Source organism: Cariama cristata, unplaced genomic scaffold, assembly GCF_000690535.1.
Source record: "Cariama cristata isolate BGI_N322 unplaced genomic scaffold, ASM69053v1 scaffold21207, whole genome shotgun sequence".
Taxonomy (NCBI): domain Eukaryota; kingdom Metazoa; phylum Chordata; class Aves; order Cariamiformes; family Cariamidae; genus Cariama; species Cariama cristata.
Window position 1 is genome coordinate 1 of NW_009626701.1, and position 16,803 is coordinate 16,803.

The following is a 16,803-nucleotide window of genomic DNA, read 5'->3' on the forward strand; positions in this document are numbered from 1 at the left end:
CCCTTCTCCCATGTGACTAAAGTAAACCAGTAAACTTCAGATTTATATATGGACTAACACAAAGGAATAGAAAAATTTAATGTTTGAAAGATAATTCAGGAAGAATTTCAAATGCCCTACTTTAAAGGGAGCTATCTTAGAAAAATCACTTAAAAAATAGTGAGACTGACATAGTACTAAGTAGTACTACCCCTTTTGAATTCTTTCTGTATTGTATCAAAGTCTCTTTATAATCTGGCATTTGTACTAAAACCAACTTTGTGAGTACTGTTCAGCTTTTTCACGAATCAGATTAAATACATATGGCTTTATATTTATGGCATTGTAGGTGTTTTTACTCATAAATTAAGTGTGCTTGATTTGTAAAGAACTTTACAGAAAAGAGAGCAGAAAATACCTTCAAGGATCAGAATCTTAGTCTGCCTCAATCATGGTAGTTTGTTCTAAGAAGAAAATTGGTTCAGTCCAGCATGTACTCAACCTGCTTAAACTGTTATTTATTAAAGCAGTTAGAATATTTTCAGTGTTTAATTTACTTTGATGTTTGATTTCAGGCAAGTTGTGGCATGGCACAGACCCTATTGTGTAGACCTTGAAGAAAGTACCTTTTCACACCTTCGTTCTTTTCTTGAGCACTACTGTGACAAAATTAACAGTGAAATTCCCCCTCTTCCTTTTCCTTCATCAAGGTATATGCATCATATGCATGTTACAGATTTTTATAAATTTTTTTTTTCTTCACAGCGGTGGTGTGTGGCTTACTACTGGTTGGTCTTTCTTTAACAAGCATAAGCCTGGTTTATTTGCTTGTTCAGGTGCCATTTGTTTGTATAACACAGGAGGTTTTCAGTGCCCCAAAGGTAGCAGGAGCTTTTGTATGGAATTTATTTTAGTTACACACTGAATTAAATATTTTTTTCAGAGTTATCCTTTAAAACACTTTTTTCTATAGAGTTGAAATGCATTTACTATTTCTGCACATTATTTCTGCTTTGCCAGTTTTTCCTCCAGTAACCAGTTTGAGTGGATGCTTACTGACTCTAATCTACTAATAAGTTTAGCGAAAGAAAACTTCTTCAAGTGATAAACCATCAATCCATACATTCAGTTATTGACTAACACATGTATGATGCTCAGACCAGGAGATGTATAGTTGCCATTGCATTTTGAGTTTGGATCAATGCTCTGAGAAAACAGTGTTTCTATTGAAGGAATTAGGATATTTTTCTCCAAGTGTTTTTAGCATGTGAGGGTAGGCTCTTTCCTTCTTGCAGCTCAAGGTCTCTGATCACCTCTGGAGAGCTAGAAGTTTTTCAGAATGCATGAAAGACTTTTTTAAAGGTCATGTATGACTCTGTTCAGGTTATATCAAGTAGCATAACTGTTTTCCATCTGAATGAACAAAATGGAGAAAGGCAGTTTGATTTTTTCAGGAACTGATTGGCTATGAAATTTTGTAATGAGGCCTAGTATTACGGTTACAGCAGTTTGTTTCTGATGCAGACAGAGGTTAGTAGTGGACAATTTGGGATATTTCATGATGAGTTCCATGTGGGTTGTTTTGTTTTATTGTATTTTTTAAGATAAGATATTCCATTAGTTTTGAAAATGCAAGCTGCTTCTCACAAACGTTAGATTCATATACATGAAATGTCACTTAGGTTTGAAATACATTTTCAAGAAGTTTTTTCCTTGCTTTGGATTTGGGGAGCCTTTATGCATTTCCACAAATTTGTCTTTTCTGGAAGGTGCTCCAGAAAATGAAATGCAACAAAACTAAGCCTGTCTTGGTAGTGCCACGTTGACTATAACAACTTCTTGACAAATCATCGGTAGTCCTTATTACAGCTTCCAGATTTGAGTCTTTTCACCAAAGGTGATGTTTAAAATGCGTTGCTGTAAAATAAGAAAGCATGAATGTTTCCTCACCGATGTTTGCAAAAAACACTATAAATATCAAAGGTCCTTATGAATTTTTTTCCTTACTACAAAGTTTTTCAAATTTTTTAAGAAGACTAGAAACTAATATCCTAACTTTTCATTTTTAATCTGATTATTATACTCCTAAATCCATGGGACTACTTTTCTAAACTGTATGCGTCTTGGAACTGTTGTCCACAAAGACATTTTTCCTAATTTAGTTTTGTTTTCTGTTCTTCTAAGCAGGTTGGCAGTAGGTTTTCAGAGGAGTTTCTTCAAAGTCCTAGTTGTAATTTACTTATCCTTCTGATATGCAAAATCAAATAAGAGCTAAAGCTTAGTGCACAAATAAGTGAAAGGGAGTAAGGCTAATAATAGGAGAGATTAACAGGGATGTATTTCTTTTTACAGGGAACATCACAATTTTCTTAAATTGTGTTTGAAGCTGCTCTCTAATCATCTTGCACTTGCACTGGCTGGAGGTGTAGCTACTAGCATTCTTGGCCGGCAAGCTGGTCCTCTTAGAAATTTGTTGTTTAGACTGATGGACTCTTCTGTCCCTGATGAAATTCAGGAAGTAAGTAATGCTTTTTTGTTTACATGTGAAAATTCTTCTACTCTCTTTTCTTTCTTTCTTTGAATATGTAATTAGAGATTTATCTGGCTTTCTGAACTTGGCACTGTGATGAACACGATTCTGACTTACCAGTTTTTACTCATTAAAGATAAAAAAATTAATCACCATCATTTTTATGATCTGAAAGCAGAGGATAATGTTTGCATAAGAATTTCAAAAAGCTGCTTTTATTTTGTAACATTTTAATTATTATGGCTTGTAATAGCAAGCCTAAAATGTTAACGTTGGGATTGAGTAACTTACTGAAGTAACTTCTCATATGATAGTACTCTTACAGGAAATAGCAACTTGCAAAGAATTTTTTATTGTTTTGACAATATGTTGGTCTCATTTCACTCCTTCAATGCATATCTTTGCGTCACAGAATAAAAGATTAATGTGCTATTGTGTGATAGGATTCTGATGTTAAATGAAATTAAGTGGATGTTTTGCATATATCATGTGTGATGTACTGTATTTCTTAAAGGTACAGTTGAGTTGATGCTTTCCCCACACACACTGAAAAAGTGTTTTCTGCTACTCTAATTTTAGGTTGTAATTGAGACTCTCTCAGTAGGAGCGACTATGCTACTTCCTCCATTGCGAGAGAGAATGGAATTGCTACATTCTCTTCTACCCCAAGGTCCTGATAGATGGGAAAGCTTATCAAAAGGACAGGTAAGGTCAAGTAAAAATATGCTGTGCTTTGAAAGCAGTTGTGTTGGATTTTTTTGGTTTTGGTTTTTTTGCTGGAACATTTTGAACAGTGGGGTGAGCCTCATTTGCACGGTGCAGGCATGTTATTGGTGAGATGCAGTGCAAAGCCCAAATTAACAAAATCTGTAGGTAGCCTGGCTAAATCAAATTCTAGAGAGTTAGGGAGCACTATGTGTTTTCTCAAGTGAAGGCTGAATGCAGAATGGTTAGGAATTGCTGTGTTAGAGTATGTAGACAAGTTTAAAGATTAGATATTTTTGAATACTAGCCTGATTTAACAAATCTCGGTAACAGAAAAGTAACTGTTTTCTAGGAAGAATACTTGTATAATGCTTTTCCTACATGGATATCACCCTACTTTGCAAAGATCACTGGGATGTTCCTTTTCTTTCTTTTTCTTTCTTGAACATAAAGAACAGGAATTAATGCCAGTTAGTAGACTTGCCCAGTGTCCTGCAAATGGAAGGAAAGAAATTCAAGGAACAGCTGTTCCTGTCCTTGAGAGCAGTAGGAACTGAAGCTTTAGCAGTAGTCTGAGATTTAAAAATGAGAGAAACTATTATTTGGTTCTGTACACATAGGATCCTGGTCAAATCCTTTATTTTATACACTGTGGAGTAGACTGGTTTACACTGATACGGAAACTGCGAAGAAGAGTCTTCTGATTCTAATTTTCTAAAGATTTCTGAAGATTAGTGCCGGTTCAAACTAAAACCCCTGGTAATTACTAGGGTAGAACAAGTTTAGGTTTTTCAGGATTCATAACCAGCAACAGTGGGGAACACTACTGAAATCGAAGGTCATTACTGTGACCACCTCCCTTGGTCTAATGTATGCTTTTTCTGCTTTTTACTCTTTTCCTTTTTCCTGCGTATAGATTAGAATAATTGCCCCTGCCACTCCCCGAATAGTCAGATAATTAGAACAAACTGGAGAAAGCATTTGGTCCGCTGTCTTATATCTCTCTCTCTTAATCTCAGATTTTTACTAGGTATGGTCATCTAATTTGGTATATTTATCTGTTCTCTAATACTACAAATCTGCAGGAAAAAGTGGATTTTTTTTATCATGTCCTCCAGCTTATTTTCATGTTTCATTAAGATATTTTTATTGTGTAACTATGCCTGATGTTTTTTTCTTCTTAGCTCGTTATTTTATCTTCATTAACAAAGAGGTTTTTTTGTGTCTAAACATCTTTCTTTAGAGAATGCAATTGGATATTATTCTGACAAGCTTGCAGGATCACACCCATGTAGCTTCCCTGCTCGGCTATAGCTCACCGTCTGATGCCACAGAAACTTCCTCATTATGTATCAGCTATGGAAATCTCTCTGATCAAACGTATGCTGTCCAGAGCAGTCATCCGGATACTCATCTAGCTGAAATCTTAATGAAAACTCTTCTAAGAAATTTGGGATTTTATACAGTATGTATAGGCCTTGTTTTTTTGGTGTTTTGTTGTTTGTTTTTTTTTTTAAATGGTAATGAATTTTGAATACTTAGAAGGGTTAAGAGTTTTTCCCCACTTTCAAAAAATGGTGCTCTTTTTGTTTATCTAAAGTAGCAGTACCATATGTATTTGTCCTGAAATGGACTAAAATGAGTTAAATCATCTCTAACATTATAGTTCTAATGTTATTATAGTGGTATTTATTGTTTAACTTGGCTTATGTAAATGAAGATGGTTTCATATCAGACTGAAGTATTTTATTGCTCTTACTTTGGCTTCAAAATTTTTTGGAACATAGAATGTAACATATCTAGTAAGTAGATTGTATGGAACCCTTTTTGTCAATATAATCTCAGCCACCAGAGAAAGATAGAGAGACGCCAGAAACATGAATGCGTTTAACTACATTAGGGTAACTACTTCATAATAGCACAGCAAGTACAGGTTGGCCATCTTATTATATATATAGCGTGTCAAACTGATTGTTGTTCTTAAAGTTTAGGTGAGCGTAAGAGCAAGTAACTGACTCACCTTTTTATTCAACTAGCCAGTTAAATATAACAGCAAAAAGAAATCAGAGATTTTTACTTCTGTGGCATAGTATCTCTAGCTCCTGCTGGGTGAAGGTTGGTAGTTTGTTGTTCTTTTTTCTAGACGTCCGCCAGTCATCTAGATTGATCTATCTACTTTGAGTTTTCTACTTGAAACTAACTCAGTTTTTTCAATAGATTTCAGAATACAGTCAAGCAGCCATCTGCCTTCTACTGCTTTTTTTGCCTACCTAGATAATGCAAGGAGGGATTCTAATCTGAAATATTTAATGTATCAGCCCACAATACATCCTAAAGGGTTTTTACTTATTTTAACATACTGTGATTTGGGGGCCAGGGTGGGGAGTGAGCTCTTTCATCCAGTTATGCTTGGTGAGTTGAATGAAAAATACTTCTGCATCTGAAAATACCCTTTTGAGACTAGAAATGTTTGCTTGACAGTTACCACAGTCACTACTGTGACTTTCTAAATGATTGTAATTTCAAATTTGGTTATCCCATGATCCACTTGACATCAATTTCTTTGATAATTACAGGTGCACAGGGTAAAGGTAAAAAAGCTTCTTTTTAAGATGATAGTAAAGTATTATATCATTTGAAGATGGAGTTAATTGTTCTTTTTTTTGACCTTTTTGTCTTAATAGGACCAAGCCTTTGGAGAACTGGAAAAAAACAGTGATAAATTTTTACTGGGTACATCATCATCAGAAAACAGCCAACCTGCTCATCTTCATGAGCTTTTATGTTCACTGCAGAAACAGTTGCTGGCTTATTGCCACATCAACAGTGTTAGTGAGGTGTGTTTCACTGATTTTGATCATTTAGGAGGGGAAACATTATTTCAATGTGCATAAGCACCAGAATGTTGTAAAGTTCATGTTGAAAATCTTCTGAGTGTTTGAAAGCTAAACTGGTTTCAATAATGAAACCCTCAAATACATTTACAGGATTATTCTTATGTTTGTTTGTTTCCTTCTAGAATTCCAGCAGTGTGGCACTGCTTCACAAACACCTTCAGCTCTTATTGCCTCATGCTACAGATATCTATTCCCGTTCTGCAACACTGCTTAAGGAAAGCTCTTGGAATGGTAGTGTTGGGGAAAAACTGAGAGGTAAATGGAAAAATCAGTACTGGAAAAATCAGTGATGGTGGCTCCATAAGCTTAGGGCAGTTCTTGTTTGTTTAGATTCGAAGAATAGAATACCTTATTTTCCCTATATCTGTGTAAAGTAGACATCCCAAGTTTCCTCCAAAGGAGGGGATTAAGTGTCCACCCAAGGATAGTTCATGTTTTCAACAGAACATTCTGTGTACAGCAAAAATACAGAATAGAGAGGATATTGTCTCTGTGCATTGTTGTTTCAGTTTCATTAGTTCTAGATTTCTTTCTTTAATATTACTTTTTTTTGCGATTAGTGAAGAGCATGGAAGTAACATATAGAGATATAGAGTGGAGTTTAATAATTATTAAACAAGTCCTCCCCCAATTCAACATGTACAGTTGAGACTTTTGAGACAGCTGAGGTCTTTTTTGTGCAATTTTTTCTGACTTGTTAAGTTGTGCTTGGAATATAATTATATAACTAACTATAATTCAGGATTTTTTATTTTTCTCTGCAGATGTAATTTATGTATCAGCTGCTGGTAGTATGCTCTCTCAGATTGTCAACTCACTATTGTTACTGCCAGTGTCAGTAGCTCGGCCTTTGCTGAATTACCTGCTAGATCTGTTGCCACCTTTAGATCGTCTTAATAGGCTGTTACCTGCTGCAGCTCTTTTAGAAGATCAAGAATTACAGTGGCCACTTCATGGTAAGTGTAATAACTAATTTTTAATCTAAAAAATAAAGAATGACATGTCACCTTTTTGTAGTGGAAGTTTAACTTTCCCTTTTAAAATTTTTTTTTTCCTTTTTTTAAGATAGGTGTCTTGCTACATCTCCTTTTCAAATTCTTAAATGTATTAGCATCCATTGCTATGAAATATTTTGAGCCGCAGGGAAACTTCTTTATTCTGTCAACTCAGAATGTATATTGACTTGAATGGGAATCCGAGAGCAATATGAGAAGTAAATATTAAACTGAAAATACTGAGTTTGTAATACATGAAAATACCATTCTTTATTTGTAAAAGAAACACTGATTTTAGAATCATAGAATATCTCAAGTTGGAAGGGACCCATAAGGATCATCTAGTCCAACTCCTTGCTCCTCACAGGACTACGTAAACCTGAACCATATGACTACGAGCGTCATTCAGAAGCTCCTTGAACTCTGACAGGCTTGGTGCTGTGACCACTTCCTGGGGGAGCCCATTCCAATGACCGTCTCTCCTCTGAGTGAAGAACCTTTTCCTAATGTCCAGTCTGAACTTCCCCTGATGCAACTAATAGATAATTTTGTCATGATGTAATTACTTGTATGTCCAACCTTTACTTTGACTTTCCATTTTGTGATGTAATAGAATTTTAACTTAAAATCGTGAATTACCTGCTAACTTCCTGAATGTGTGCCACCAGATATTTCTGGTGCCAATGAAATAGAAATATAAAACTAGAGGTAAAGCAACTGAAATTTGTGATAGGAGGTGTGCTATACTTATTTTTCATACATTGAATTTTTCATTAATGTTTTTGGCAAAGTTTTCCGTTTCATTTGAGTGCTGTTTCCACTTGTATCATTTATCTATGTGTGTTTACCAGAACAGGAGGAAATGTGTATTGGACAAATAGGTGCTTGGGCAGAGTTTAAAAGGGCCTTTACTTCCCTGAATATGAACAGTTGTACCATGAATGGTGATGGCCTCTGCTGCTGCTGAAGTTGTAATGTTAAGCGATCTATTTGTCCTAACTGCTGTTTCTTCAGTTTACAGTTTGTTGACTGAGGGGCAAATCTGCTATTAACTGGGAAATATTAATAAGATCTGCCATTAATTTTACTAATTTTTGAATTGTTTTTAACATCTAGGCAACAGTGACTAATTTGACAATTCATTGCTAATACTTTTAGGTGGACCTGAATTAATTGATCCTGCTGGAGTGCCCTTACCACAGCCTGCCCAGTCTTGGGTATGGCTTGTTGATCTAGAGAGAACTGTGGCTTTGCTTATTGGGCGGTGTCTTGGTGGCATGCTTCAAGGACCTCCAGTGTCCCCCGAGGAACAAGATACAGCCTATTGGTTGAAAACACCACTTTTCAGTGATGGAGTAGAAATGGATATTCCTCATTTAGGTAAGCTGTTAAATGCAAGTGTCTAATTGTCATTGTAGATATTTGTGTTCAGTTTTGAAATATCAGATTATGTTTGAATAAGTCTGTAATTAGGGTTTGTCTTTCAGCATTCTTGTCTATTTATGTAGTAATACAAAAAGTTGGAAAATGGATATTTAAGTGTATGCTGTAGTTTACACAGGGTCTTGGAAACACATATGGAAGAAAAAAAATCTGCAATTTCTCAGTGAAAGAAGTAATACGGACTTCCATGAGTTAATTTTAAATGTTTTACTCTTAGATGCTCAGTATTTAACAGACATACCAAGGACTACATTGTTCATATTAATTTTTGAAAAATGTTATCGTAAATTGTATTCTACTTACACAGTGGAATTTTTATTAATTACAAATAATACTACCAACAACAAATTTCAACCCTTCTGATCTACCAGAAGTGTTAACAGGACTCAGCGTTAGTATTTCTAGTCATCCCTTCCTATCTGAATAATGCACTTGCTTCTACTTCTCTGCGGCATGTTCCTCTTAGTTCACATCTCCTCCTTCCTCTGATTCTGAATAGACTACTTCAAGACTTACTTACATGACGTAGCATTTTGAAATAGGTCCTTACAATCATTGCAAGCGTATGGCTATATAGTTCAGGTAGAATTAAGGATACAGAATTACACTATTGAAGCAGAGTTAGATAATGCTTCTAAATCTTCACAGGCTTTACATAAATTGTAACTCTAAGTCACTTTATTCCTTACCTAATGTGAGTTTGTAGTCGAACAATGAAATGTCTTGATTTTTTTATTTTAAGTTAAGTGGAGAGTGAAAGCTGTTTTATACGCTTTTAGATAGATGCATGTAATCCTCAGAATTTGCCAAGTTGAATTTCTTAGGCATTTCCCTTCTGTTAGACAAATGCATGAGCTCCTTATTAGAAGTGGCCCTATCTGGAAATGAGGAACAGAAGCCATTTGATTATAAGCTGAGACCAGAGATTACTGTCTATGTTGATTTGGCCTTGGGTTGTACAAAAGAGCCAGCAAGGAGCCTCTGGATCAGTATGCAAGACTATGCTGTTACTAAAGGTAAGATGTTGAAAATATGTGCGTGTTTGTATGTGTTAAAAGCATATTGCATGCTTCAACTACATGCTTAGCAGAATCCTATATTTTCTTTGGCAATGACTTTTAATTCTGTGACATGATAAACATAATTTATTGTCATGTTCCACAATCTTTCTTTTGCTTTTTCTGTTACTTATTTTTGACATTGGTTCCGGTGTTTGGCAAACATGTAGTTCAGTGTTCTTTTTCCCTCCAAGCTAGAAAAAAAGAGACTCCTGTTTGCTTACTCAGTTGTTGGCATTTCTGCTTTCTTGGTGGAGCAGGGTGAAACCTGGAATTAAAAAGAAAAATAGAAGGGGAGGAGGTGGGGGATGGCAAAGGAACTTGCAAAATATGTTAGGAATGGGATGAAGGGGTAAGTGATCTTTTGTTTTTCAAGTCTCTAGGAGGCTGGCCTTACAATATTAATGATTCTTCATGCTTATTGCCTAAAATCTGGGCTCCTGCTCAAGCTTCCCAGGATTACTTTTAATGAGATCCACTAAGCATTGCAGTTGTACTGTAACTCTGTCCTGGATCCAGAGATAATTTTCTCTAGCTCTAGCCAAGCTAGGCCAGATCAAGAAGACAGCAAATGGTGGTGGTGTGTGCCCGTTAAGAGCAACACAGAGAATTCTGTTGCAGAATTCCACAAAAGTAGGAATTCCAGTAAAAAACACTGGTTGTCTCTTTGCAAAATCTGAGATGAATGGGCTAATATGTATTATTTTGGTTATGGAATCAGGTGTTTTAGAAGTTGATGTGGTTCTGCTCTGTTCACAATGCAAGCTGACTGAAAGTTGTATGGTGACAGCTGGCATAACATCAAATGTAAAGTAATGGAACTTGCTGAGGAGCAAGTACGTTAGACTAAACTGTATGTAGCCAGGCAAATTTTTGTGATTTCTACTGCAGCTTGCAAGTATCTATAGATAATATTTAATAGAAAAAATATTATGAAGATATTTTTAAGGAAGTGGGACAGTAATACTTTTTTTCTCCATGAAAAATTATGATGCCTTGTGGAGGTTTGCTTGGCAGTTTGGTTATTTCATAGTAGAACAATATTATTTTTGTAATGGTTGTTTTTAAAGTGGGGAAAAATTATTTTGAAATTAAAACGTCAGTTTCTGAAAATACTGGATGAACCTTAATTTTGAGATGTTGAAGATGTCTTCTGTTAATATTAGCAGTGAAGCTTGTGCTTAAGCTTGTGCTTGTGTTAATAGTTGGTTTTCCTACTGGAGATAAGGCTTTTTCATTGTAAGTGAGTCTGCGAAATAATTCTTGAATGTGATTTCAACCACATATAAAAGAGAAGAAAGTCTCAAATATGGTGTGTTTCTAAACAAGTTCCATGTAAATCAGTGGCTCAGTAAAGAGAGGAGCTCCAATTCGGTCTCTGTGCTTGAAAGAAAGGTTGCCCCTTAAGTTCACCTCTTTGAATCTCTGGTGGCAGTTGTGTGCACACCCTTGGCTGACTGTTAGGCTTAAGCACCTTGAGCAGACCAAAATACATTTGTAAGCAGTGTGTTTATGAGTTATTCATGCTAAACTTATTTCTTAGGCATTAAAACTACTTCTAAATTGAAAGATTTAAATGGGTGAAGATTTTTTTTTTTTATGTCATTGAAAATACATTTGCTTTGTTGGAAACAGTAGCCAGTTTTGATGAATCCTTTTTATTTTCAGATTGGGATACTGCAACTTTAAGTAATGAATCACTCCTAGATACTGTGTCCAGATTTGTTCTTGCAGCTCTTCTGAAACATACAAGTTTACTTAGTCAAGCTTGTGGTGAGAGCAGGCAAGTAACTTAGAAATGTTTTTAAAAGTTCAACTTCAGTTTTTAAAAGAAAGGTTGTATGATTTTTTTTTTTTTTTCTGTTTTGTATCTCTCTTTTTGTAGGTACCAGCCTGGCAAAGCCTTGGCAGAAGTATACCGTTGTGTATATAAAGTTCGGAGTCGCTTGCTTGCCTGCAAGAACATGGAACTTATTCAGACTAGATCATCCTCAAGAGACAGATGGGTAAGACTGTAAATATCTTTTCAGTTCTTCAGGCTTTACTGTATATTAAGAAAATATTACATAATGTCAGTTTTATATGCTTTGCTGGTATTTGTGTTCTACCTTGTTGAAAAACTTTCAGGAGTTTTCAAATGAAAATGGGCAATATGTAATTAGTCTGTAGTACATGTGATACTAAATCAATTGAAGCAAATGATGGATTGACGGTATTTGACTCAAGCACAGCCTGAAGCCTAGTTTTACCTGTAAACTTAGCACTAGTATGCTGTACCATAGAAGCCTACAACTTTGATGTGGATTGCTTAGCTGTGTTGACCAGGCTACAGCTTAGTCTGGCTGCCATTCCTGAACTCAACTGAGTTATCTGGGCCTCTGATTTCTGTCCCTCTCTCTACCTCTCCCTTCCCCTTCCATGTTTACTCACCTCTTTATCCTTCCTTCCCAGCCAGATTATCTTCTTAGGCCTAACATTAAGGCTGCTTGTCCTTGTCAGCCTGACATGAATGTTAGACATGATAGCACTGGGCCTGAAACTAACATGTTGGCAACTTCCGAATCGTTTTACTAAGCCAGGTCAGAATTCATGATGGAAGTATTCATTGAATTATTCAGGTTGGGGACTGTTAGGCATTACAAGATAGTCCTTAAAGTAGGAGTAGGGTATCTCTGATTGGATTTTTAATTGCTTTTTACAATCTACAAGTGAGATATTTTTAATCAAGGAAATTCTCGTGTGGCATCAGGATTATGAAGCTCTTCAGCTATATTGTAAATCACCAGTGATGCTTTTTAAAATCATGTACGTCTGTTTCCTCCTTTGAATTAATATTAAAGGGATAAGTGTCTTTGCCCCTTCCTTTCTCATGGTAGGGGTCGAACGTATCTGCAAGAGATTCAGCACTTCTGAAAGCATTGGGAGTAGTGTGTGTACACAGGACAGTATGCATACGTTAAGCTTGGTGGTTCTCTGCCTCACCAAGCACACGCAGGGTGGTCATTTTCTAAACACTTAATAAATCTGTTGCTTCATGTTCATGTTATAGCTGTTGCGTGTGCTCACAGGTACTGTCTACTGTTTGTGTGTAATAAGGACCATTACTCCTGGAAATCCTCAAGCTTATTGTGCAGGTGCAATACAGCAAATCTAAATGTACGCAGTAGATTTGTTGCTTCAGAGGGAGATCTTGGATTTAATACTATTGGGGAAAAAAATAGCTGGTTTGCATTTGCATAGTATATACAGGCTTAGTAGTAGAATGGTGAGAGCAAATAAGAGGCACCAGAAAAATGGTGACCATGATCTGCTGCTACCAAGACCTTCTGGTTTTTTGGAAAGGAAAACTGTCAGGAGGGGACAGATGAATTATGCTGGTGGGATGTGTACGGCCCAAGATTTGTAGGATTAATTACCTTCTAAAGTATTTTATAACCTCTAATGTAACTGTATAGTTTATATTCAAAGCTTTGCCTTCTTCAGACTGTCTAAAGCTGTTTGCTGCATTGGAGAATTGTCTATTAGGTAGTATTTTGCTGGTCAGCACTTAAATCCTCAAATTGAAGGAAAGCATCAACCCAAATATATCCACTCAATCAAAAATATTTTTTAAATTCAAATTGTAAGACTTTTATTCTTCTTGTGCACCTCATATGGTAATCTTCGATCTTGGGGTCTGCACCTGTTTAATTTCATTGAAATAAAAGAGAGGAAAAAACCTGCAAATTCAGGACTGTTAAGAATAAAAACAGGAACGTATTTGGTATCGCTTTAAGTAACAAAATCTTGTCTATAGAAGTAATGTGTGAAGAAACATGAATATGATAAATCTCCTTTTTAAAGGGAGAAAATTTTATGAGACAACAGCATGTGGTTGCTAAAGGCTTTGCTGAAATGTCAAAGTTTGACAGTGAAGTCTAAACAAGCATTACAAGGAGACATTTTTCTGCAAATAATCTGAGTAATGATTGCTAAAGGAAAATCAAATTTTCCAACTTATGTATTTAAAGCCTTGAATGTGAACAACTGTCTTTTTTGTTTATTTCACACAATATCAAAAGTATCTTTTTGATGGGGAAAAAACCTTATTAAATACCTATGTCCTTTTATGTTCATCTTTCATTTTAGTGAGAATTAATTTCATTGTACGTGTATTTTTTTTAAATAAAGATGTTAGATAACCAAGAATCTGCTGATGTTGATACTCAAGAACATTCTTTTACTCGTACAATTGATGAAGAAGCAGAAATGGAGGAGCAGGCAGAACGTGACAGAGAAGAAGGACACCCAGAACAAGAAGATGAAGAGGAGGAAAGAGAACATGAAGTTATGACAGCTGGTAGTAAGTACTAGTTATGTGTGTCAATAATGCAATGTAATATGCTTTGGAACAACAATATCTTTTTGTCTCAGAGGTAAAATGGAGAAATTATTTTTAAGATTATGAAAGACTTGTCTGCTTAAACATTGTGAGAAATTTATTTTTATAAAATGGTCAAGTGCTTTTATTGGGTCAGAAAAGTCTCTTGATACAAGGGAATGTGAATACTAGGCAAGTGGTTTGCCTTTATGGGCAGTTTTCAGGGCATCTGACATGTACCAACACTGCTTATATGCGCTGTCTACAAGACCAATAGGTTTCATATTGTTTTCTCTAAACTACCGTTCAGTAGATCTCTGAGTTTTCATCAGTATTTATACATAGAATTCTTGCTGTGTTTATATGTGTTCTCTCATATGTAATAAGCTTTGAAGGGTAACGTTCTGAAGCTTGGAAACAAAACTGCTGTTGATAACAGTGGGCTGACTGAGTTGGAATTCACTTGTATCTTTGAGTATGTCTTCTTGAATCGCTTAAAAACGTGGAGGTTTTAGTCAGAGTTTGGTATTTGTACACTATTTGCAATACTTTTTCATGGGTTTTCTAAAAAACATATTCACTGTTGAACGAGGTGAGTGCCCTGGTGACGGAGTATACAGAGAAGGTGGAGTTACTGAATGCTGCCTTTGCTTCAGTCTTTACTGTGTGGCCAGCAGGTCGAGGGAGGTTCTCCTGCTCCTCTACTCTGCCCTGATGAGGCCACATCTGGAGTTCTGTGTCCAGTTCTGGGCTCCCCAGTTCAAGAAAGACAAAAAACTACTGGAGAGAGTCCAGCGGAGGGCAACGAAGAGGATGAGGGGCCTGGAGCATCTCCCTTATGAGGAAAGGCTGAGGGAACTGGGTCTTTTCAGCCTGGAGAAGAGAAGACTGAGAGGGGATCTCATCAATGCTTGTAAATACCTTAAGGGTGGATGTCAAGAGGATGGGGCCAGACTCTTTTCAGTGGTGCCTGGCAACAGGATGAGGGGCAATGGGCACAAACTGAAACTCGGGAAGTTCCACCTGAATATGAGGAAGAACTTCTGTACTTTGAGGGTAGCAGAGCTCTGGAACAGGCTGCCCAGAGAGGTTGTGGAGTCTCCTTCTCTGGAAATATTCAAAACCTGCCTGGAAGTGATCCTGTGCAGCTTGCTGTAGGTGAACTGCGCAACCTGCTGTAGGTGAACCTGCTTTGGCAGGGAGGTTGGACTAGATGATCTCCAGAGGTCCTCTCCAACCCTAACCATTCTGTGATTTTGTGTGTAAATCTTCAGAAGATAGCTTGAAAAAGGTGAACTTGGCAAACTATTGCTATAGTAACTTGGGCTTGTAATCAGGCTCAATGGGGTTAGTTAATCCTTAATTTTTCCAGTTTTAATGAAGCAACATATGGTCAGACTCAGTTGTTTTTTCTGTTGTTACCCTAGTGTTCTCAAGAACAGAAATCATGTTAACCTTTGAAAATTACTGTAGAATGTATGTGGCTTGAAAAATAAAATTGGCTGACTTGAAATATTTTCCATAGATACGTAATATTTTTTTCTTCTTTTCCAAATATTGTTCCTCTGGATACTGTTAGAATGTTTATCTTTTTTCCAGCCTCTGCTGTCATCACCTATTTTGCTGACAGTGTTTATAATTCCCCATTAGGAGTCCCATATTCCTGTTTGGGATCTTACAGACCAAAGTGTATGTTACACCTTTAGTTTCTATATGATGTGTCATTACATTCACAATACAGTAGACTTTCCTGAAAGTGTACTATGGAGTTGAAGTGCACATTCGTGAGATGATTTATGGTTCTAGAAGGTGTACACGTGTTACCTGTTCAGTAGATGCAATATGCTTTTGCTGCTTGATACGCAGTTATCCTGGGCAAATGCTCAGTGTTCTCAAATTCTACCTGGACAAGGTTTCTGGGTACAATAAAGGGAATGTATCCAGAAATATCCAGACAGACGGTAGTGTTATATGCACGAATAAGTAGGAAGATGATGATTCTTTTACTGAAGATCCTAAGAGAAGCTGATCCTGATGTGCAGTTTGTGTCCTTGATGCCTTGCTGCTTCCAACTGTTAATGTCAATGAAGGAAGTATTTAGGTTTACCTTTGCCTTTCCAAAGGGGAACTGAATCTTTAAAATTAAAATTATGAAGTCAAGAGAGCTTTAGGTCTTTGGACAGAGATGATGTGGTCTCTTACACAGCTGCTTTAGAAGAATCTGGCACCTAAGACAGCAGCAGAATTAAGCAAAGTGAAGGCTAAGAATTTTGATAGGATCTTCATTGTACTGACCAAAGCTAATAAAAGCCTGAAACTGTTTCAGCATTGAATCACAGATACGCTGGTGTCTGGAATACAGATTTACAGAAGTGTTACTTTATGTACATCTGCTAAAAGGCGAACATGAAATAATCTCTTTTTCTTTGATGCTATATAAGCAGGAGTTGGGTTGCAGTAAGACACTGAAAGTGTGTTTAGTGTTCTGTCAAATTGCGTTGTCCTCTTCATTTTAAACTTACACATTGTGTAAATGCTTTGTTTAACCTGCTTGCATGACTTCTTTTATAGCTTTGTATTATTAGTGTATTCTTCTACTGTTGGAAAAATATTTGTCATTCTTTGTAGTGGGGCAGTTTTTGGACCAAGATGTAGATGAATATTTCATTCTATGTAGCTTTTTCTAGAAGTTAAGACCTTCTTTTTGTGTTGCATGTTACAGAAATATTTCAATGTTTCCTATCAGCCCGTGAAGTAGCTCGCAGTCGGGATCGAGATAGGATGAACACTGGGACAGGGACTAGACTTGATGATCCACCTCCTCAGTCTCAGCAGG

At 36.4% G+C, this 16,803-nt stretch overlaps 1 protein-coding gene across 1 annotated transcript in view; it reads left to right on the plus strand.

Moving 5' to 3' along the window:
- Positions 1–554: 554 nt before the first annotated feature.
- The window catches only part of HERC1 (HECT and RLD domain containing E3 ubiquitin protein ligase family member 1), a gene marked incomplete at its 5' end in the record, with an annotated part of 75,190 nt that continues 58,941 nt past the window's right edge, over positions 555–16,803 (plus strand). The window contains 13 exons of the mRNA XM_009704124.1: positions 555–689; positions 2,332–2,497; positions 3,089–3,214; positions 4,458–4,679; positions 5,899–6,051; positions 6,234–6,366; positions 6,876–7,067; positions 8,265–8,486; positions 9,392–9,565; positions 11,276–11,390; positions 11,493–11,613; positions 13,778–13,949; positions 16,690–16,803. The exon at positions 16,690–16,803 is cut by the window's right edge and continues 220 nt beyond it. Of these exons, the coding sequence (XP_009702426.1) occupies positions 555–689; positions 2,332–2,497; positions 3,089–3,214; positions 4,458–4,679; positions 5,899–6,051; positions 6,234–6,366; positions 6,876–7,067; positions 8,265–8,486; positions 9,392–9,565; positions 11,276–11,390; positions 11,493–11,613; positions 13,778–13,949; positions 16,690–16,803 (2,045 nt within the window). The remainder of the gene's footprint in view (positions 690–2,331; positions 2,498–3,088; positions 3,215–4,457; positions 4,680–5,898; positions 6,052–6,233; positions 6,367–6,875; positions 7,068–8,264; positions 8,487–9,391; positions 9,566–11,275; positions 11,391–11,492; positions 11,614–13,777; positions 13,950–16,689) is intronic.